The sequence below is a fragment of the Mus musculus genome, chromosome 4, assembly GCF_000001635.26.
Source record: "Mus musculus strain C57BL/6J chromosome 4, GRCm38.p6 C57BL/6J".
Taxonomy (NCBI): Eukaryota; Metazoa; Chordata; class Mammalia; order Rodentia; family Muridae; genus Mus; species Mus musculus.
In genome coordinates, this window is record NC_000070.6 from 61,503,398 (window position 1) to 61,527,038 (window position 23,641).

At 39.1% G+C, this 23,641-nt stretch overlaps 2 protein-coding genes across 11 annotated transcripts in view; one reads left to right on the plus strand and one right to left on the minus strand.

Moving 5' to 3' along the window:
- Positions 1-23,641, plus strand: part of Mup-ps12 — a 97,893-nt gene that overhangs the window by 62,809 nt on the left and 11,443 nt on the right. For 5 of the 9 annotated variants that reach the window (XR_390620.2, XR_390621.2, XR_881330.1 and 2 more), the window contains exons 1-2: positions 16,966-17,046; positions 18,792-18,886. The exons of 1 other annotated variant lie outside the window; for it this stretch is intronic. Coding sequence is in view for 2 of the 8 variants with exons in the window: in XM_006538405.1 (XP_006538468.1) it covers positions 18,817-18,886 (70 nt within the window). In the remaining 6 variants the exon portion in view is untranslated. Of the gene's footprint in view, positions 1-16,965; positions 17,047-18,791; positions 18,887-23,641 lie in introns of those variants that run through there. 3 more of the 9 variants (XM_006538405.1, XR_881325.1, XM_006538406.1) reach the window with 3 other exon arrangements.
- Mup16 (major urinary protein 16) lies at positions 12,195-16,230 on the minus strand. 2 transcript variants are annotated; one of them, XM_006537489.4, is made up of 7 exons: positions 15,928-16,230; positions 15,456-15,589; positions 14,614-14,687; positions 13,886-13,996; positions 13,443-13,544; positions 13,234-13,320; positions 12,195-12,447 (listed from the first exon to the last, which is right to left on the minus strand). In XM_006537489.4, the coding sequence occupies exons 1-7, from the start codon at positions 16,021-16,023 to the stop codon at positions 12,344-12,346; spliced, it is 708 nt and encodes a 235-aa protein (XP_006537552.1). In that variant the 5' UTR covers positions 16,024-16,230; the 3' UTR covers positions 12,195-12,343. The 2 variants fall into 2 exon arrangements, with proteins under 2 accessions (XP_006537552.1, NP_001186865.1); NM_001199936.1 differs by having other exon boundaries at positions 13,234-13,279; positions 15,928-16,089.

Here is a 23,641-nt window from a genome sequence, read left to right on the forward strand (position 1 = left end):
ACCCAAACACAAAAGAATATACCTTCTTCTTAGCATCTCATCGAATCTTTTCTAAAACTGACCACATAGTTGGTCACAAAGCAGCTGGTCTTGTTATCTCAACAGATAGAAGAACATTGAAATAACTCCTAGTATCCTCTCATACTATCATGCATTAAATCTAGAGTTCAACAATAGAAACAACCTAAAGGCCACAAACTCATGGAAAATGAACAGTTCTCTACTCAATGATCCTTGAGTCAAGGAAGAAATAAAGAAAATAATTCTCATACTACTAATTTAAAAGTACACCTGAAAGCTCCAGGGAAAAAAGGAGAAGAAAGCATACCCAAGGGGAGTAGTTGGTAGGAGATTATCAAACAAGGCAGGAATCAATAAGTTAGAAACAAAGAATAGAATACAGAGAATCAAGGAAACCAAGAGCTGGTTCCTTGAAAAATTCAACAAAATAAACAAATTTTTAGCCTAACCACCTAAGAGGCAAAGACACAGTATCTACATAAACAAAATCAGAAATGAGAAGTGAGACATAACCATATACACTTTGGAAATTCAAAGAATCATTTGGCCCAACCTACAAAGCCTGTACTCCATCCATAAAACTGAAAAATCTATCTGAAATGGATGACTTTCTAGATAGATTCCACTTATCAAAGTTAAATCAAGATCAGGGAAAGTATTTAAATAACCCTATAATCCCTAAGGAAATAGAAGCAGTCATTAAAAGTCTCCCATCCCAAACAAAAGAAGGCTCCAGAGCTCACCCTGTGCCACTGCTCTCCATACCCAAATTCTGCTATGAGAGAGCTGGTCTCTCAGGAGTGCTGACACACCTGTGAACACTGGTAAGGACCACCAGTTTTGGTCAAATTCCTGGCCCAAGAAGGACCCACCCAGAACCATCAGGACAGAGGAACCAAGGAATGGTGGAGGACAGGGTCCTTCTGGTTTCGGTCTGCACCCCTAATCTGAACCTGTGCCACAGTTCTCCATACCCAAATTCTTCCTGGAGAGAACTGGTCTCCCAGGAGTACTGACACACAGACTTGCAGTTGGGACAGGCAACAGTCAAAGACAGCAAGTCCAGCTAACACCACAGATTACCAGATGTCTATTGGGCCTCCCTGCTTTATAAGCACAGTCTCTTAGTAGACTCTCGGGCCTTGATCAGAGAAAAATTTATCTTGCCTCATTCTTTTCTTGCTGTCTAGTCTTTTTCAGCCCCAGCCTGCCTTTCAGGAGTACCTGGTTCATGTAAGCCACGGGCGGCTTAGAGTTACAGCTATAAGCAAGTTCAAGAATCTTAAAACAGAAACCAAAGTTATTTGGCAACATCAGAACCCAGCTCTCCCACCACAGCAAGTTCTAGATACACCAACACAACAAAAAAGTAAGATTAGGATTCAAATAGGATTTAGATTATGGTCTACTGTGCTTCACTAAGCTCAACTCTTTTATTTGCATTCTGGGGATCAAACTCAGGACCTCACACTGCACAGCAAGCTCTTGACCAGTTGAGTTGTTGTCCCAGCCCTTGACCCTTTTTGATACAGCAGTTAGTCTAGCTGAATACTTTAATGTTTGAAATTGGGACCTTTCCTTCCTCCGTAAAAGTATGCTCCAAAAAGACTTGGAGAAATGACAACCCTCTTATTCTCTCTAATAGCTAAGTTTAACATGTAAGCACTTCCTTGGCTCTATCCCCTACCAAATACAGATCCCCAAACCAAGTATTGGCTTAGGTTGTTGCTCCCAACAACCTAACATGGAGCATCCTCTCTTTGTCTTCAAATTTTAGTATCACCCCATGAAAGGCCACTAGGAGCAGATTTGTAAGTAAAATAAAGTTGGGTTTACTAGTACTACTGATGTTGTGAAGAAATACCTGAGGGCAGCCTGGGGCATCTCAGAAAGAACCTGAGCTGGGGAGGTAGCTGGGTTACTAAGGTGTTTTCCATGAAAGCCTGAGGACCTCTCTTGGATCCCCAGCAACCACAGAAGATGCCTAGTGATGCAAGTCCTGTAATCCCAGCACTGGGGAAACAGAGGCAAGGAGATCCTGGGGTTTGCTTGCCAGTAGGTCTAGCCACATTCATAAGCTCTAGTTGAAGAGAAAGACTCTGCCTCAGAAAACTACGTGGAGAATGAGAGAGGAAGACATTTGACACCAACATCTGGCTTCTACATATACACATGCACAGGTGCATATGAACCTTCACACACATGCACACACACACACACACACACACACACACACACACACACACACACAAGACAATCTTTATAAAAGGAATGAAGAAAGGAACCTGCTGTAGGATTTAGGGATGTTTCAGGAAGCTCTAGGTTGGGTGCAATGGGGAAATGACCCCTCAATTGTTAAATAGCTCAATAGATCCCATTTATAATAAGTGGACAGAAACATAAAGCTAACTCTGCAATTGATAAAGAAGTAGCTGTCACTGGTTTTAACCAGAGGACAGACACCAATTTAGATGGCAAAATGATCTTGTGATGACAATCTCAGGATGATGGTGCCTAATGTTCATATTTTGTGAAGTCATTCATTCCAGATAAGGCATTCTGGCCAACCATGAGCAACAGGCCAGTTTGTTAAAGTGGGAACTGCTAGTTCTAGCATTCAAGCCAGTCCTAAGGTGTCAGCAGCTGCTTTGATCTTTAGAATGGATGTTCCTCTCACTTCTGCAGCTACAGGCAGTTGTGTTCTTTCTGTATGTCATGTGAGGTTGGGTATCTGTCCTCAAAATCTCTCTGCTTCAGCCCTTGCTCCTCTGAGGATGCTTGCTTATGTGGAATGCTTGGGCTTTTGTGACAGTTGTCCCCAACTCTCTATGCACCCTTAGCTGTAATCTACAACCGGATCACAAAAAATTGTACAGTTCTACTGCATCAACCCTCACTTCTTCCCTGTCTTCTTTCTTTACAAAGTGATTGCTCAGTCTGGGGTTTGAATTTCTTCCTTGGCTTTCAATGTTTCTACTATTTACCATCTAATTTGCACAAAGTTAGGTTGAATTAGGGTTAGAGTTAGGGGTTAGGGTTAGATTTAGGTTTAGGCTTAGGGTTAGTGTTAGAAGATTTTGTGTTGCCAAAAGAAATTTATGTTTGCAATTTACTAAGCATGTGACCCTGAATCAGAACAAACAGGAAGTGGGGATCAGCAATGGAAGATAATAAATGAGGCAGAACCTGGGTTCAGAGCTAAGGGTAAACTGAAAAGAATACTGTATTTCTCATTGTATCTTTTCTTCTTGTTAACTGTGGCTGAGGTCATGTCCCGGGAGTCATTGGAAAAGAGCCAGGGTTTGAATGCGTATAGGAAAAGAGAAATTAATTCCATCCTTACTGAAACATATTATATTATGATGGGGACTGTGTGCTTTTGTATGTGTGTGTTTGTATGTACACACATGTGTGGGTGTTCATATGTTTGTGTGTATTCTTGCAGGTGTGTATATTTACGTGTGTGTGTGTGTGTGTGTGTGTGTGTGTGTGTGTGTGTATGTGTGTGTGTGTGTGTGTGTGTGTGTGTGTGTGTGTGTGTGTGTGTGTGTGTGTAGGCCTGATATCAACCTTGCGTATTCTTTGCCAGAGTCTGTCCACTTTATTTGGAAACCAGGCGTGTTCTTTTCTTGAAACCCAGTAGGATAAGCTATAGGCTGGGCTGGCCGCTGACAAGCTGAGCCCTAGGGATCTGACTGTCTCCATCTGCCCAGGGCTGCTATTAATGCTCCACCAAGCTCATCTCCTTTATTGATCTGGGCATCAAACTCAGGACCTCACACTGCACAGCAAGCTCTTGACCAGATGAGATGTAATCTCAGCCCTGGGCCCTTTTTGATACAGCAGTCATTCTAGCTGAGTACTTTAATGTTTGAAACTGGGACCTTTCCTTCCTCCATAAAACTATGCTCCCAAGATACTTGGAGAAATAACAACCCTCTAATTCTTTCTCATAGCTCAGATTTAATGTAAACATTTCCCTGTTTCTCTCCCCTACTAAGCCCACAGCTTTAAACCAAGTATTGCATTTATGATTTAGCTTGTTGGTCCCAAGTCATGGAGTAACCTTTGTTCATTTTCAAATATTAGTATCACAACATGAAAGGATACAAGGAGCAGATTTTTAAGGAAACTAAGGTTGGGTTTACTAGTACTACTAATGTTGGAAAGAAACACCTGAGGGCAGCGTGGGGCATCTCAGAAAGAACTTGAGCTGGGGAGGTAGCTGAGTTACTAAGGCATTTTCCATGAAAAACTGGGGACCACTCATTGGATCCCCAGCATCCATAGAAGAAGCCTAATGATGCAAGTCCTGTAATCCCAGCACTGGGGAAGAGGGAGATCCTGGGGTTTGCTTGCCAGTAAGTCTAGCCACATTCATAAGCTCTTGGTGAAGAGAAAGACTCTGTCTCTGAAAAATATGTGGAGAATGAGAGAGGAAGACACTTGACATCAACATCTGGCTTCTACATATACACATGCACTGGTACACATGCATGCACAGACAAACACAAAACAATCCTTTTTTTGTACTTTATTTTATATGTATTTTCTTTTTTATTAGATATTTTCTTTATTTACATTTCAAATGGTATCCCACTTCCTGGTTTCCCCTCTGAAAACCCCCTATCGCCTCCTGTCTCCTCTGCTCACCAACACACACTCCTGTTTCTTGTTCTTGGCATTCCCCTCCACTGGGGCACAGAGCCTTCCCAGGAACAAGGGCCTCTCCTCCCATTGGTGACTGACAAGACCATCCTCTGCTACAAATGGGGGCTGGAGTTCCGTGTGTACTCTTTGGTTGTTGGTTTAGTCCCTGGGAGCCCCGGGTATACAGGTTGATTCATATTGTTGTTCCTCCTGTGAGGTTGCAAACCCCTTTAGCTCCTTCAGTCCTTTCTCTAACGCCTTGATTAGGAACCCTGTGCTCAGTCCAATGGTCACCTGAGAGCATGTACTTCTGTATTTGTCAGGCCCTGTTAGAGCCTCTGTCAGCAAGCACTTGTTGGCATCCACAGTAGTGTCTGGTTTTGGTGACTGTATTTGGGATGGATGCCAGGAGGGGCAGACTCTGAATGGCTTTTCCTTCAATCTCTGTTCTACACTTTGTCTCTGTAACTCCTCCTATGGGTATTTTGTTCCCCCTTCTAAGAACTTTTTTATTACTTCTTCTTGAGCTTCATGTGGTCTGTGAATTGTATCTTGGTTATTTTGAGCTTCTGGGCTAATATCCACTTATCAGTGAGTGTATACTATGTGTGTTCTTTTGTGATTGAATTATCTCACTTAGGATGATATTTTCTAGTTCTAATCATTTTCCTAAGAATTTCATAAATTCATTGTTTTTAATAGCTGAGTAGTACTCCACTGTGTTAATGTACCACTTTTTCTCTATCCATTCCTCCATTGAGGGACATCTGGGTTCTTTCCAGCTTCTGGCTATTATAATTAAGGCTGTTATGAAAATAGTGGAATATGTGTCCGAGTTATATGTTGGAGCATCTTTTGGGTATATGCCCAGTAGTGGTGTAGCTGGGTCCTTACATAATACTATTTCCAGTTTTCTGAGAAACTTCCAGAGTGAGTTTCAGAGTGGTTGTACCAGTTTGAAATCCCACTAGCAATGGAGGAGTGTTCCTCTCTCTCTACATCCTCACCAGCATCTGCTGTCACCTGAATTTTGATCTTTGCTGTTCTGTGTGGTGTGAGAATCTCAGGGTTGTTTTGATTTGCATTTACCTGATGACTAAGGATGTTGAACTTTTCTCCAGGTGCTTCTCAGCCATTCGGTATTCCTCAGTTGAGAATTCTTTGTTTAGCTCTGTACCCCACTTTTAATAGGGTTATTTGGTTCTCTGACATATAACTTCTTGAGTTCTGTCTATATATTGAAGCCCACTATCAGATGTAGAGTTGGTAAAGATCTTTTCCCAATCTATTGGTTGCTGTTTTGTCCTATTGACAGTGTCATTTGCCTTACAAAAGCTTTGCAATTGTATGAGGTCCCAATTGTCAATTTCTAATCTTAAAGCATAAGCTATGGATGTTCTGTTCAAAAATGTTCCCATGTTCCCATGTGCTCGAGGCTCTTCCCTACTTCTTTTCTATCAGTTTCAGTGTATCTAGTTTTATGAGGAGGTCCTTGATCCACTTGGAATTGAGCTTCGTAGCAGTAGATAAGAATGCATTGATTTTCTTTCTTCTACATGCTAACTGCCAGTTGAGCCAGCACCATTTGTTGAAAATGCTGTATTTTCCACGGGATGGTCTAGCTCCTTTTTCAAAAATCATGTGACCATAGGTGTGTGGGTTCATTTCTGGGTCTTCAATTCTATTCTATTGATCTATCTTCCTGTCAATGTACCAATACCTTGCTGTTTTTTTTTTTAATCACAATTGCTGTGTAGTGCAGCTTGAGGTCAGAGATGTTGATTCCCACATAAGTTCTCTTATTGTTGAGAATAGTTTTTGCCATCCTAGGTTTTTGTTATTATAGATGAATTTTCAAATTGCTCATTCTAACTCGATGAAGAATTGAGTTGGAATTTTGATGGGTGTGCATTGAATTTATAGATTGCTTTTGGCAAGACGTTCATTTTTACTATATTAATCCTGATCATGATCCAGTTCATGATCATGGGAGAACTTTCCATCTTCTGAGATCTTTGGTTTCTTTCTTCAGAGACTTGAAGTTCTTCTCATACAGATCTTTCACTTGCTTAGTTAGAGTCACACCAAGTTATTTTATATTTTGTGACTATTATGAAAGGGTGTTGTTTCTCAACTTTCTTTCTCAGCCTATTTATTCTTGGAATAGAGAAAGGCCACTGATTTGTTTGAGTTAATTTTATATCCAGCCACTTTGCTGAAGTTGTATATCAGGTTTAGAAGCTCTGTGGTGGAATTCTTGGGGTTAATTAAGTACACTCTCATATCATCTGCAAATAGTGATAGTTTGACTTCTTCCTTTACAATTTGCATCACTTTGACCTCCTTTTGTTGTCTAATTGACCTGGCAAGGACTTCAAGTACTATATTGAATAGGTAAGGAGAGAGAGGGGACCCTTGTCTCATCTCTGATTTCAGTAGGTTTGCTTGAAGTCTCTCTCCACTTAGTTTAATGTTGTCTACTGGTTTGCTGTATATTGCTTTTACTATGTTTAGATATGGGCCTTGAATTCCTGATCTTTCTAAGACTTTTATCATGAAGGGTTGTTGGACTTTGTCAAATCCTTTCTTGGCATCTAATGAAATGATCATGTGTATTTTTTTCCTTTGAGTTTGTTTATATAGTGGATTACATTGATGGGTTTCCATAAATGAACCATCCCTGCATCCCTGTGATGAAGTCTACTTGATCCTGATGTTTGATGATTTTGAATTGTTTTTGGATTAGTTTTTTGAGAATTTTATTGGGTAGTTTTTGTATCGATATTCCTAAGGAACATTGGCCTGAATTTCTATTTCTTTGTTGGTTCTTTGTGTGGTTTAAATATGAAAATAATTGTGGCTCTATGGAACAAATTGGGTAGTGTTCCTTCTGTTTCTATTTTTAGGACTACTTTAAGGAGTATTGGTATTAGGTCTTCTTTGAAGGTCTGATAGAACTCTGCACCAAATCCATCTCATCCTGGGCTTTTTTAAGGTGGAAGACAATTAGTGGCTGCTTCTATTTCTTTAGGGAATTGAACTGTATAAGATCCTGATTTAACTTTGGTACTTGGTATCTGCCTAGAAAATTGTCCATTTCATTCAGATTTGCCAGTTTTGTTGAGTATAGGTTTTCATTTTTTTTAAAGTAAGACATAATGGTTTTTTGTTTTGTTTTGTTTTGTTTTTTTGGATTTCTTCAGTTTCAGTTGTTATGTCTCCCTTTTCATTTCTGATTTTGTTAATTAGAATACTGTCTCTGTGCCGCCTAGTTAGTCTAGATAAGTGTTTATCTATCATCTTGTTTTCTCAAGGAACCAACTCTAGGTTTGGTTGACTATTTTACTAGTTCTTTTTGTTTCTACTTATTTGATTTTAGCCCTGAGTTTGATTATTTCCTGCTGTCTTCTCTCTTGGTTGTATTTGCTTCTTTTTGTTCTAGAGCTTTCAGATGTACTGTCAAGCTGGAAGTGTATGCTCTCTCCAGTTTCTTTTTGGAGGCACTCAGAGCTATGAGTTTACCTCGTAGGGTAGGACTGCTTTCATCCTGTCCCATAAGTTTGGTTATGTTGTGGCGTCATTTTCATTAAACCTAAAAATCTCTAATTTCTTTCTTTGTTTCTTCCATGACCAAGTTATCATTGAATAGAGTGTTGGTCAGCTTCCATGTGTATGTATGCTTTCCATTGTTGATGTTGGTATTTAAGACCAGGCTTAGTACATGGTGATCTGATAGGATGGATAGGATTATTTCAATCTTCTTGTAGATGTTGAGGCCTGTTATTTGACTGGTTATATGGTTAGTTTTGGAGAAGGTACTGTGAGGTGTTGAGAAGAAGGTATATTCTTTAGCTTTAGGATAAAATGATCAACAGATATATGTTAAATCAAATTGTTTTATAACATCTGTTAGTTTTAGTGTGTCACTGTCTAGTTTCTGTTTCCAGGATCTGTCCATGATAAGAGTGGGGTATTAAAGTCTCCCACTATTATTGTGTGAGCTGCAATGTGTGCTTTGATCTTTAGTAAAGTTTCTTTTATGAATGTGGGTGGCCTTGCATTAGGAGCATAAAAGTTCAGAATTGGGACTTTTCTTGGTAGATTTTTTTTCTTTGATGAATATGAAGTGCCCTTCCTTATCTTTTTTGATAACTTTAGGATGAAAGTCAATTTTATTTGATATTAGAATGGATACTCCACCTTGTTTTTTTTGGGGGGGGGACCATTTGCTTGAGGAATTGTTTTCCAGCCTTTTACTCTGAGGAAGTGTCTGTGTTTTTCACTGATGTGTGTTTTCTGTATGGAGCAAAAGGTTTGGTCCTTTTTAAATATCCAATCTGTTAGTCTATGTCTTTTTATTGGGGGAATTGAGTCCATTGATATTAAGATGTATTAAGGAATATTAACTGTTGCTTCATGTTATTTTTGTTGTTAGAGTTGGAATTATGTTAAGATGGCCTTCTAATTTTTTGGTTTGTTAAAAGATTACTGTCTTGAGTTTTCTAGGGTTTAGTTTCACTCCTTTTGTTGCAGTTTTACATTTTTTATCCTTTGGTGAGCTGGTTTTCTTGAAAGATATTTTGTAAATTTTTTTTATATCATGGAATATATTGGTCTCTCTAAGGTAATTGAGTGTTTTGCTGGGCATAGAAGCCTGGGCTGGCATTTGTGTTTTCTTAGGGTCTGTATGATATATTTCCAGGATCTTCTGGCTCTTATACTCTCTGGTGAGAAGTCTGGTGAAATGCTGAATGGTCTGACTTCATGTGGTACTTGACCTTTTTCCCTTACTGCTTTTAATATTCTTTCTTTGTTTTGTGCATTAGGTGTTTAGATTATTATATGACAGGAGGAATTTCTTTTCTGGTCTAATCTATTTGGTGTTCTCTCTGCTTCCTGTGTGTTCATGGGCCTCTTTTTTTTTTATTTTAGGTCAGGAATGTTTTCTTTTCTAATTTTGTTGAAAATATTTACTGGCCCTTTAAGTTGGGAATTTTTGCTCTTTTCTATACCTGTTATCCTTAGGTTTGTTCTTCTCATTGTGTTCTGGATTGCTTGGATGTTTTGAGTTAGAAAGTTTTTGCATTTTGCACTTTCTTTGACTGTTGTGTCAATGTTTTCTATGGTATCTTCTGTACCTGAAATTCTCTCTTCAATTTATTGTATTCTTTTGCTGATGCTTGAATCTATGACTTCTGATCTCTTTCCTAGGATTTATATCTCTGAAGTTTTGTCCCATTGTGATTTCTTTATTGTTTCTACTTCCATTTTTAGATCCTGGATAGTTTTGTTCAATTCCTTCACCTGTTTGGTTGTGTTTTCTTGTAATTTTTTAATGGATTTTTGTGTTTTCTCTTTAAAACCTTCTCCCTTTTAAATCTGTTCTCCTGTATTTTTTCAAGGGAGTTATTAATATCTTTCTTAAAATCTTCTATCAGCATCATGAGATGTGATTTTATATCCAAAACTTGCTTTTCCAGTTGTTGGGGGTATCAAGGACTTGCAGTGGTGGGATAACTGGATTCTGATGATGCCAAGTATCATTGGTTACTGTATGTAAGGTTCTTGCCCCTGCCTTTTGCCATCTGGTTACCTCTGGTGTTAAATGGCCTTGTAGTCTCTGGCTCGAGCTTGTCCCTTCTGTGCATCTGTAAGCCTGTGCCTATACTCCTTGGAGAACGCTCTATCCTGGCTGAACTTGTGTACAGAGGGCTGTGGAACAGCCCAAGCTCCGGGAGTAGATGGTGACTGAAGGGATCCTGTCCCAGCTGCTCCACTGTTTCTGTGCCCTGCACACCCTTGCTGGTCATTCCCTGGAGTGTTAATGGAGAGAAAGTGTCTACTTCACCTCCCAGCCCTCGAGTGAAAGCACTTCTGGGAGAACAGTTCTTTCCTGTCCTGGCCTTTGCACAGCTGATAATCTTTATAAAAGGAATGAAATAAGGAACTCCTATAGGGTTAAGGAATGTCTCAATAAGCTCTAGGTTGGGTGTAATTGGGAAATTACACTTCAGTGATTAAATAGCCCATTATATCCTATTTCTAATAAGTGGACACAAACATAAAGCTAACTCTGCTATTGGTAAAGAAGTAGCTGTCACTGATTTTAGCCAGAGGACAGACACCATTTTAGATGGCACAATTATCTTGTGTTTCCAATCTCAGGAGGATGGTGCCTAATGTTGATATTTTGTGAGGTTATTTATTCCTGATAAGACATTTGGGCCAACCATGAGCATCAAGCCAGCTTTTGCAAGTTGAAACTCCTAGATCTAGCAGTCAGACCAGTCCTTAGGTGTCAACAGCTGCTTTGATATTTAGAATGGTTGGTCCTGTCACAGCAGCTACAGGTATTTGTGTTCTTTCTGTATGTCATGTAAGGTTGGGCATCTGTCTTCAAATTCACCCTGCTTCAGCCCTTGTTATCTGAGGGTACATGCTCATGTGGCATCCTTGGGCTTTTGTGACAGTTTTCCCCAACCCTCTATGTTCCCTTAGCTGTAATGTATTCCCAGATCACAAAGAATTGTACAGTTCTACTGTGTCAACCATCACTTCTTCCCTGTCTTCTTACTTTACAAAGGGATTGCTTGGTCTGAGATTTTGAATTCCTTCCTTGACTTTGAATGTTTTCACTATTTCAAATCTTATTTCTACAAAGTGTTTGGTGTTGAAAGCGAGAGGATTTAGCTTGAACATAACCTGCAGTGTTGGTATGGAATAACCAAAATTTTTTGTACCTTTCTCTGGGTTGTGTTCTTTTGAGGTATGGTAGCATGGTCAAGCCTTTTTTTGTCCTCTTCAGAGTCTTGGCTTGGAACTGCTTCTTAACTATATAAGGATTCCCATTGATAGCTTATTTTGTGAACACTTTTTTTTGTCAATTAATTTTTTGTCAATTCTAAAAATGAAAAGCTAGGCATGGTAGTACATGGATGTAGTTGAAGCCACTTAGGAGGCTTTGGTCAGAGAATGATTTGGACCCACAAATCAGGGCAATTGTGGGGAGGGAGCTATTTCATCATAATTGCTTAGGTTTCTCAATAGTGTTTTGCCATTTTTTAGCAAACTACAGGAAGAACTCCTTTCATGTGTCCTGAGTTGAACCAATTTAATCTATTGATCTAGGGTCCAGAGTATTCTATGGAAAGCTAGAAACCTTTTTCTTTTTATCCAATGTTACTCTAATTACCAAACCTCCCCCCTCACTATGTCCTGAAAGTTATTGAGCAGGCATAGCCTTAGAAATATGTGTCTCTCCTTTGCTGTGTTGAAAGAGAAAGTATGGATGTAGGAGTCATACAGCAAGTGTCATGCTCCCGAGGTCCTCATAAATCACTAAATCAGGAGAGCTAAAGAGCAGGCAGTACACATCAGGGCTTGGGATTTCTGCAGGGGAGCCAAAATCCAGAAACTCAGGTTACATTTGGGATCCAAAGGAAGGATCTTGGTTACAGGACACAGGAGGTCCCCTCATTCACTCACTATCAGCCCCACATTTTTTCTGGACATAGAGACATATATTTAAGTGCAAGGGTAATCATTTATTGAACAGGAAGAGGAAGAAATTCATGAAAAATTGTCAAGGGTGTATCAAAGAGAAATTTAAAGAAGTCTTTGATTCTTGATGAGGTATCCTAGGTAACATGTGGATATACTGGTATTGGACTTCTCAGTGAGACAGGATGGAATGCAGATCACAGAATTTATACTGGGGATGCTGTATGGATAGGAAGGGATGATGGTGGAGTCCTGGTGAGAAGTCTCCACTCAACACTGTAAGCCAGGAAGAAAGAATATAGAAACTCATTAAACACTTCTTGGATTGACTTTGGGACAGTGAGACATTCTATTATATAGAACAAAGGGGATGAAGAAATGGATCTTCCCTTGCAATCTAACTGGAATTATTTGCCAGAACACAGGGATGAAAGTCAGAATAAATGACCGTAATGGAAGATCTGAGGCTTGTTTCCACAACCTTTGTTATAAGAAGCTCTGAAGAATGTTAGGTAAATTGTAGAATAATGATAAAAGCCTTGGCTACTTTTAAAGACTTCACACATTATATGAGTGATGTCTTGTACTACATGAGAAAGGAGGGCCATAGCAATTTGCTCTCCAACCTGGTCGAGAAGTAGTGATCAGGGACCTCCACTCCCAGGTAAGAAGCCAAGGTTGTACAGAGTTCAGATTAAGATGTTATTATCTCGAGTGGGATGGGGGGGTCCACAGACACTAAAGAACAGTTATACCACAACCTTCCATTTTGTCTCTTAATGATATTGAACCCATCGCTGAGCCATTTTGATACAACCATACATCAAATATGTAAAACTCAAATCCTTGTTTCATTGCCTAAGTCTTGGGTCACATTACTTCCAAGCTCAAAGTAGGACTAGATCACAAATCCAGACAATTCAAAGCCAATCTTCAAGCTTTCCTAGAAGATTCTTTATCGAACTATTTTTTAATGTAATTTGGGTGCACAACATTAATACTTTGGGAAGGGCCTCTCCATGTCGACCAACCCCCTCCTTGCTCTCTTTGGATATTGCCCACCTGGAGGCTCAGGCCATTCTTCATTCTCGGGCCTGGAGGCAGCGATCTGTAGTGTGAGAACAAGAACATGTTCAGGTACCAGGTCCACTTTATTTCCCCAAGAATAAGGATAGGACTCTCCAGCATTCAAAAATGACTGGTAGCCAACTAGGTTTGTTTCCTCTATGATAAATATTCAGGATGAGAAAAATAACTGAATCCTGACTTACTGGCATTGGATAGGTCAATGATATTTTCTCTAAGGATTCCATGCTCCTCACATAGTTGTGCAAACCTTTCCTTGATGTCTGAACTCAAATCTGGTTCTCGGCCTGTGAGAAGAGCAATAGTGAGTGTAGCAGCTATATTGTTTGCATTGACCACAGCCTGAGTGAGGGGACAGGGACTTCCCCATAAGGATGGGAGTATGTTTGCCAACACAATTGACAGGCATTGGTATGATCTATCCTGGATTTGGCATCCATAGAATATCCTTCAGTCACAGTGAGAGATTTCAGAATGCTTCCATTACTATGCTCAAGGGTTGATGGGGAGAGCATTAATCATCAGGAGGTTACAAAGAGGTAGGCCCAAGCTGGGAAGACCATATTAAAGCTAGAGGTTTTCGTTCTTTTCCCATCCGAGGATCAGTTTCTGTGTGAAAATACTTTACCATAGAGCCCCATCAGCTGGAAGGTTTCCCCATCCTTTTCGTTAATGAGATGAGCCATAAGAAAGTTATCATAGTCTGTCTTAGGTATAGTAAATGTATTGAATCCATCATCTGTGGAAGAAATGGAACACAGCTCAGAAATTTTTTGCTCTGCAGGAAATTTTGGATACCCTTTTCTTGTTCTACCCCAACATGAAATCAGTAAAATACATATCGTGGAAGAGATGGGTGAAGTGTCTGAGCCTTTCTGTCTTTAGTTTTCTGAACTTCAAGAAGTAACTCCTAAGAAAAGGGACTCTGAGAGGTCCACACCACTAGTGAACAGTCAGCCATAGCAGCACCACTCTCTCATCATCTCCTAGGCTTACCTCCCTCCCTCAGCAGCTTCAAGCAACATGTTTCTATCTTTTATAAGTTTGTTGTATCAAACATCCACTGCTACACCCTAAGCGATTAACACCAGTGCTAGCCTCCAGGCAGTATCAGATAGATTCCATCTCCCCCTACTTATCCTACTTTCCTGCCACAGGGTGTTAGCTATAAGATGGCACCAGTTTTACTAGTAGGTGCAAGTTCCTGAGTTCAAACTCCAGCAAAACACACACAACAATAACAACAACAACAACAACAAAAACAAAAACAACACACACACACACAGACACACACACTAAAGGTATTAAGGTTTACTAATCATCTTGTGAATAGATATATAGATTTTATGTACTCACACGTCACAGAATATTCACCAGCCTTTTCTGTTTTGTCAGCAACCATAGATAATTCGGAGCACTCTTCATCTCTTCTGTAAAACAGAGTGAGCTGGTTCGTAAGGGATTTTGATCTGGATGGATTCTGGACCCTGTACTCTGTACCTATCTCCAGTTTCTGATTCCATTTAACTTTTGACTGTTTTTGTAAAATTAGCAAAAGGTGTTTATTTACATTAATTCCTTAATATTTCATGCTTTAGCAATCACAAATTTGCCTAGTATTTAAAAAAAAAGAAAACAACAATCACTTCTCATCCTTATTACAACTGCAACTACTTCCAAGTTTCACCAGTGCCGGGCTTCAGCCAGCGGTGTAGATTATCAGCCAGATTTCCACCATCTGCCTCAAATTAGCACTCTGTAATGTTGCCTGATGTGGTTCCCAGTACCACAGAGGAGAATTATTATTATCGCCTTTACTGCAGGAAAACGGAAGTACAAAGGGGTGGATTTATTTGGCTAACAACTAGAAAGAAAAATTTGATTCATGATCACATAATCTTAACTTGTGATAAACTGGCTCAATAATGTGGTTTCAGAAGTGTCTCTGACCTTTCCTTAAGGAACTCCTAGTGAATTAATTCCTGTCACCAACTCTTGTCTCTGACTTTTGAAAAATCCCTGGTTATGAGATCTTGGTTCAGTGTCAGATGGAGCGTTCTGGTTTAGGATACAGACTTAGTATGTGTGTACAAATGTACATACTGAGAGGCATCTCTTCCCCCAGTCCCGAGTGTTTGTAGGCGTGAGACCATACCAGGTTTCATTTCCTCTTTCTCAGCTAAGAGCATCTCACTTACACAGTATGGAATTTAAGAACTAAGGAATTCTCCAAGACATGGATTTGCTCCAGAAAAAGTCTAAAGTTGCCATTATCTTCTATCTTTTCTCTTTTGTCAGAAGCCAGGATAATAGTATGCCATTCCCCATTAATCTGTAATAGATAAGCAAATGGTTAAGGGAGAAGAAGCAGGGATACCACATGCACATGTGTCCACTTGAACTCCATCCTATGGGTTAGGGCCTGAGCATACACAAGGGTAGATCTCATGCCAGTTGTCACAATACTTAGCATACTGCCCCTGCCTCTCAGTGAGACTAGAGGTCCCCCAACATTTTCAGTTATGAAGAGCTGGTCTTACTTCAAGGTCTGGATCCATTCATTTGTCTAAGAGATTGGGGCACTATACCCATCCCCTCAAAGGATCTACTTGGCTTCAAGAGTTCCCCAAAGCACATTCTGAGTCAGAAGCTACTATTCAGTGATCATACCTTTTCTACATTAAAGTTCCTTCCCGTAGAACTAGCTTCTTCTGCATGGACACAGACTAGGGTCAGTCCCAAACACAGCAGCAACAGCATCTTCATTTTGGTAGGGAATAGGATTGTCTGTCTGTCAGGACCACGTCTTTCTTGTGATCGTGGCTACACTCCACTCCCCAGCCCCTTTGCTTGTCCTTATATACTCTCTGGGTTCAGCGGGTTTTTTTTGTTGTTGTTGTTGTTTGTTTTGTTTTGTTTTTCCCTCTTCCCGTATGGGTCTCCTCTACCTCTGTCAGGCTTTGTGGAATGTTTTCTCATTTATTGATTAGAGGCCAAGAATTGTTCCTTGCCCTTTGCAAACTTGGCAATTTCATAACCTATGGATTGATTTAGTAATCTTATGTTTCTCAAAACATATTCCCAATAAAACAGTGGGTGTTCAAGAGAACTGCCAACTGGAACCAGATGCAACTTTGGATCTGGTTTGGAATCAGAAAGCCAGTTTTGGAGGGAGTACAGACTGAACTGGAAGGACAAGTATGCATAGAATCTTTGCTTTAATATGAGTATGGAAGAACTTGTGTTACCCAATTTTTGCAAAAGATTCATTTATATTTCATGTGTATGAGCACTGGTTTTTCATGTGTACCTGAGTACCATGTCCAGGCCTGGTGCAGCGGAGGTCAGATGAAGGAGTCAGATTCTTTGAAACTTGTTTTTACTGAGAACCCAGGTTCAATTACCAGCACTCCCATGTCATCCCAAAACACACTCTAACTTCAGGAACAGGAAATCACATACTTTCAACCCTTGTGACCTCCTCTACAAATGTGGTGCATACAAACTCATTCAGTCACATGCAAATAAAATAGTAAATCTTAATTTAAAAAATTATCAAGAAAAGTCTTCCAAGGCTAAGCTGATAGCTGCCTGAAAGGCTTCAACCTTTGAACAGATAGCACTGACCTCAGAATCCAAAGTGGTGTCAGTAGCCAGGTTTCATCAACTGTTTACTTTCGAGAACATTGGACTTCACCTGACAAGACATAATAAAATAAAAATAAAAGACTCCAAGAAGGAGGCAAGTACGTGATATGCTTTGTTTCAACTTTGCTTCAGCTTTATATGGTATGTACTATTTTATTCTTCGTACCATAGTATTAGTTAAGACTCACAAAGATGATGTAACCGTATAATTTCATTTAGTCAATTAACGTGAGAACTTAGATTTATTCCAAGACTCTCTAACTCAGGAGCCTTTTTTCTTATTGACTCTACTACACAAGTCACAATATTTTTACCATGAATGGGGAATGGTTAAACAGGCAAAGGAGGAATAAACAGTGTTGGAGAGTTATAAACAAGTCAGACTGGCAGGTAGTAGCAAAGAAAGTGCACATGTGTTTCTTTAAAATATGGAGGAGTTGGTGTGGACCGAGAATGAATGAGGTATGACAACTGACTCTCTCTAGGTCTACAAGTGTTTGGAGGAAGCTCTTCTAGGGGATTATCACAGTTTTCCTTCCTCCTCGTCCTCCTCCTCGTCCTCCTCCTCCTCCTCCTCCCCATCCTCATCTACCTCCTCCTTCTCCTCTTCCCACATTCTTCTTTTTGGTTGATTATGGTGTCTGCACACATGTGCACATGCTTGTACCTTTGCTAGTATATGCAGAAGTCAGCACAGGACACCAGTCGTCTCCCTTTATGTCTTTTTACTTCATCCCCTTGAGACAGGGTCTCCCTCTGAATCTGGCAATTAGTGTATTTCATATAGGCTGGCTGGCCACTAAGTCCCAGCAATCCTCCATTCTCCACCATCTACCCAGTGCTAGGGTTAAAAGCAGCCATGACCAGCTTTTTAATGTGAGCTCTGAGCTGGACTTGAGCTTACACTGAGGGTCTGAATGGTCTTAGATCTGTATCTATCCTCCTGCTCCAGCCTCCTGAACGCTGGGATTATGGGTTGTGGCACCTCATCTGCTATGGATTATTGTTTTTCTAGTAATAAACTAGAAGTTGCTTCTACAGCAGAAAGCAACAATGAGTTCCCCCCACTCCCGGCTTCAACTCAGGCACCTTCCCTGTCACTAAGCATGTTAACACTCCTTAGCATGTGTAGACTGTTTATGTGACTGAAAACCTGAAGTAGTCAAGAAATGACTAGACAAAGTGTGTGGGTAAGGGGTTTAAGGACTTTACGTGAAACCAACTTACATTCCAGTTGTAACTAGCTAGCATTTCTGAAACTAATAGGAAAATGATTTAATCACTTTGATCTTTGTTTCACCCTCAAGTAACTGAACAAATAACTCTTTCAGAAAGCTTGTGGACACATACAAGCCACTTATATGATGCCAGGGTATATTTGGGGCCGAGAAGAACATCAATAAAAACAGGCTTATTTGATTCATGTCCCAGAGAGGAAATATTCTGTTGTGTCTCTAGCAGCCAAAGTGATAGTGCATACAGCTGACCCTGGCTCAACATCAGTTCTGAAACACCTGCTGTGTCAGTGTCAGAGTGATCCCCACCAACCCCCAGCCTTGAGCTGGCTGAACAAGTTTGCAATACTGGAGGTCCTGTCTTGCTTTAATACAATTATATCATCTGTCAGACAACTGAGAACTGCCAAACCTCAGAGCTGCTGAAGAGCCTACTTTGCAACTCAATCCAAATGAAACAAGCAACAGAACTCAGCTGAAACAAAGGGATGGGACTTTGGGTTTTCCCATATATATCCAGTGCCATACATTAAAGATTGAGCCTTAATTAGAAAACTTTGTCTTGGCTTGTTATTTCTCTTGCTGTCCTTCCCATCCATCCCCAGTTTTCCTTTCAGGAACCCAGTAACCTGTGTCTGCTGTTGGCTACAGGTGGCACTGGATTCAGAGACCTGATATGGAAAAACCGACTGAGGGACACTGTCATGATGGGGCGCTACAAAAAACGGAAGATGGTATCCTGCATGGTAAGCAACATACAGCTTTAATGTTAGTGCTATAAGTTTTATCTTTTGAAGGCTGTTGATTGCAAGGGTGTAAAAAGGATACAGGCTAGACTGAGTAAGATTGGACCCAACAGTAATATCAGTTAGGGGTTGACAGTGGAAAATGGGTCTGGAAAATTCTAAAAAGTCATTTGTCCACAGTCAAGAACTGCATCAGAGAAGAGGAGTAGGCTAAAAATAATAAAATAAAATAAAATAAAATAAAAAGTTTAAAAAACTATACACACAAAAAGAGAAATGCTAGATATGCAAATGACATGAGAGAGAGACAGAGAGAGAGAGAGAGAGAGAGAGAGAGAGAGAGAGAGAGAGAGAGAGAAGGAAAATGGATTTTAGAACTCTCCCAGGGACAGAAGGACATCAGGAGATGTCCTACAGGAGACATCCTTAGTTCTGGTCACACCAAGTTTTCTATTCTCTCTGTATTTTCTGTGTTTCTTGCAACAATCTGTCCACATGTCAACTCATGACTGCTTCTGTTTCTTTGTCTGAATGACTGTTGTTCTTTTGTTTTTTTGTTTGTCTTTTCAAGACAGGGTTTTCTTGTATAGTCCTGGCTGTCCTGGAACTCACTTTGTAGACCAGACTGGCCTTGAACTTAGAAATCTGCATGCCTTGCCTCCCCAATACATGACTGTTGTTCTATGTTTTGTGTTGGGAGGAAAAAAATGGTTTAAACTTTATCTGCTGGATCTCCATCTCTTGATTCAGTTTCAGTTTGCACAGTGGTGGCTGATTTAAGTTGCCCTGCACCCTTAGCCAGGAGTCAAGTACAGCAGGAGAAGCCCTGCTGGAAAGCTGTATTTTAGAGGGGCCCGCAGCTTCTTAGTTCTAAGGCAAAGAAGCTGATAGGTTTTTTCCCCCAGAAAAAATCTCTGCAATTATGATTACTTGGTTCAGCATATGACAATGTGCTTTTTCTCTTGAAATTATTCCAAGAAAAGTAAAAATTCTTTGATTGGTACAAATGTATAAGATTCAAGAAGCTGCTTCATTTGTTTTCTGATTGGTCTTAATGGTATAAATATACTCTGCATGTCTTGGTCATAGAGTATTGGCTTATAAGTTATTGGGTATGATTTAAAAAGTGTAACACTGGTAACAAGAAAGTTAGCTTAAAACTGGTAACTCAGGGTTGTAGTCATTTTAAACAACATGTGGCATGAACCAGCCCAGGAAATCAGGCCTCTTAAGATACTTCTAAATCGGGATAATATTTTATGTAACTCTTATCCAAGAAACTAGACTCATAAGAGATAAGATTTAAAACAATGTCTCTTCAAAGAAGTATTAAAAGTTGAAATGTCATGCATTCATATATAAGAATTGTTAGCCAAACTTTGTAACATGAAAGTAATCCGTTTGGTATTAATTTTAAAGAGAATGGATTGCTTCTAGTTGGGGTTTGCTTTCCAAAATTTATGGTTATGCTCTAATATTGAAAAGAACTTAAAAATTATGGTTATAATTGCCAGTGTTCTATTGGCTGCACTTTGCAGTTTGATTGGAAGCTGAGGATTCTTAACTCACCCATATTTTGTAATTAGGATGGATGCAAGACCAGACCTCAGGAAAAAGGCTCAGATTAAGAAATATTTTCATTTGAGTTAATGAAAATCTCAGAGCAGCCTTAGTGAGGATTGTGTGGCCTTTCTTTCTTTCTTTCTTTCTTTCTTTCTTTCTTTCTTTCTTTCTTTCTTTCTTTCTTTCTTTCTTTCTTTCTCTCTCGCTCTCTCTCTCTCTCTCTCTCTCTCTCTCTCTCTCTCTCTCTCTCTCTCTCGCTCTCTCTCTTTTTGCAAACCCTCCCCAGGGAAGTTGTTGGGGCCTCACCTCTCCTTGCCTTTAGGGAATGATTTTTAAGCCTAAAGGGCATCATTACAGGCCTATCCAGGTGTTATTCAAAATAAAGTTTAAACTTAAGATTTATAAAAGTTTAATGAGGCTGTGGAACTACTAAGGGCATTACAATCTGCATTGCCTACTCCATATAGTATTATTATGGTTTTGGAAGTTTGTGTTTTCCTTGCAACCTGATGATTTTAAAGGATTTGCTTCTAGTGAGCTTGTGATCATTGGAAAGTTTTGCCTCTAGGTATGCCTAATAGCCTTACATTATGTAAATTAAAAAATAATAAATTTTTTGTCTCTGGTTCAATACAAGAAGCTAGGACTTTAAATCTTTGAGTTTATATTGTTTATTATGTGGAGAGTATTATATTAACTATTCCATCTTAAGGGAAATTTACTGTAAACCTTTGCTATTACACAATGAGCTTGAAAAATTTTGGAGTAGTTGTCACTCCAGAAAAGATTCAAAAGGCAATATCTTTTTCAATATTTGGGCTCTCAGTTATATCCTAGAAAACTATGGTAGAGAAAATTCAAGAAAGAAAAGATGATTTGCTTCCTTCAAATTATTTTCAAAAGGTACCAGGAGATGTTAATTTGCTAAGACCTCACTTTAGGCTTACCACAGGAGGACTTAAGCCTTTGTTGGATGTTATCAAGGGAGATGCAAATTAACTGGTGATAAAAAAAAAGCTATTCAGAAAATAGAGGAAGCTTTTGTAATCAATTGTAATTAACTGTAATCAATGGTAGTCGAATGATAACTGCTTATTTTAGTTATTGTTACTCAATGAGCCCACAGCAATTCTTTGGAAATGAAGTATTAATGTGAAATCATCTTTCTTCATCTCCAAGTATTGTTTTAACATCCTGTAATGAAGCTGTCATGGTGTTAATAAAATATTGTAGGATAGAATCATGAAGGTAGTTTAGAAAAAAAATCTTAAAAACCTGACAAGACATCTATAACTTGTTTCAAATAGCAATTAAATTGTTTTTGCAGAATATTGATATTTGGCCTATTGCATAGTAAAGTTTTGGGTAAATTGATAATCATTATCCAAAGACAAGTTAAAATTTACTTCTATGCATGCCTTTGTATTTCCTGTAAATTGATGTATGCATCCCATAAGAAAACACCTACTGTATTTATGAACTGTCCGTCTATGGGAGAGAAATATATGTGATTGGATCACATGTTTATTCTTTTGAGATTCCTCCTGCTTCAGGACAGATAATTGAATGTGTGCTGTAGCCAGTGTTTTGAAATGTTGGAAAAAAAACCCAAGCTTTAATTTGTATACTGATACCCAATATATATATAGTTGCTTGAAAGAGTTTCTTTTTTAGATACTGCTAATTCTCAAATTTTGCAACTGTTTCTGCACATACATTGCAAGGGAAAATATTGCTCCTTTAAAGGACTCATTGCACCTTTAAGAACTCATTGAGGACTGCCTGGAACAGACCCCTTAAGGCAATGGCACAGCAGATTTTTATCCCAGGAAGATTATAGACCTTAAACAAGAACAGTTGGCCATATTATCTCGTTTTTTTGTTTTTTGTTTTGTTTACATCCTCAAAGTAGTAATGGCTTGATATAATAATTTGGTATTTTTGGAGAATGCACATGTCAAATTGTAAAGACTTGTTCTCAGAAACCTCAATTTTTATCAGTTCCACCGAATGGTATTAAAATCTCAATGACTTTTACTTAATCAATTATTGCAAACTGATACTCATATTTCTGATCTTAGAAAAATAAAATATTTACATGTGACTATTGACAACTGTTCAGGCTTTATGGTTGCAATTTCTTTAACAAGAGAAGCAAATATTAATATAATTAGTCATTGCCTATATTAACTTTTTTTAATGCTTGGTGTTCCAAATCAGATTAAAACAGAAAATGGAACTGGCTATTACATTCAAGCATTTGAGATGTTTTGTTAACAATTTAGTATTACCCTTGATACTGGGATTTTATATAATTCTCAAAGACAAGGCATTGTTGAACTTTCAAACAATATGTTCTTAAAAAACAAAAAACGGGAATTGTGGCTGGGTGTGGTGGCACATGCCCTTAATCCCAGCGCTCAGGAGGCAGAGAGGCAGGCAGATTTCTGAGTTCGAGTTCAGTCTGGACTACAAAGTGAGTTCCAGGACAGCCAGGGCTAAACAGAGAAACCCTGTCTCAAAAAACAAACAGACAAACAAACAAACAAATAAACAAACAAACAAGAGAGGGGGAATTATATCCCCGTGCACATTATTTAAATTATGCATTTTATTTTAAAAATTTTATATTTTGGATGCCAAGGAACTTTTTGCTGAGTGTCTACAGCATCCTACGGCTAGGCATACTTATGCCTAGGTGAGATGGAAAGATCTACTTATCAGTATAAGGCATGATCCTGATCAGATATTTAATATGAGCAAGAGGGCATGTTTGTATTTATTCTGCCAAATGCTTCATGATCATGCTTGCTGCCAGAGTGATTGGTGTGGCATGAGGACACAAAAGGATAATGCTGACCTGTGAGCTTGCTGAGTGCCCTGACAATGTAACAGGAAAGCTGTAGTGGGTGTATATTCTTGACCAACCTTAGTTTGAGTATGTTTCAGAATACACAATCTGCCTGGCATCAAGTTTTTACACCTGGTGGGACAAAGAACATAGAGACTGTGGAAACTGACTTAGAAAAATTAATCGAAATGAGGAGTTATGATTTTTCTCTTTCCTTTAATGTGACCAGTTATTCTGATGCAATGAAAGACTGGCCTAGAAATAAATCCAATTTTGGATAGTCTAATTATGAAGATTGCTAAAAAAATCTTTATCATCCAGCTTACCTGACTCTTACAACA

What these genes read in the sequence shown, in the direction of transcription:
- Mup16 (XM_006537489.4), bottom strand. Translation starts at nt 16,023, where the DNA reads ATGAAGATGCTGTTGCTGCTGTGTTTGGGACTGACCCTAGTCTGTGTC. An exon ending in TGGTGAATATTCTGTGACGT is followed by an intron (nt 13,997 to 14,613) that starts GTGAGTACATAA and finishes TTTCTTCCACAG; the next exon opens with ATGATGGATTCAATACATTT. An exon ending in AGAATGGCCTGAGCCTCCAG is followed by an intron (nt 12,448 to 13,233) that starts GTGGGCAATATC and finishes CCTGGCTTACAG; the next exon opens with TGTTGAGTGGAGACTTCTCA.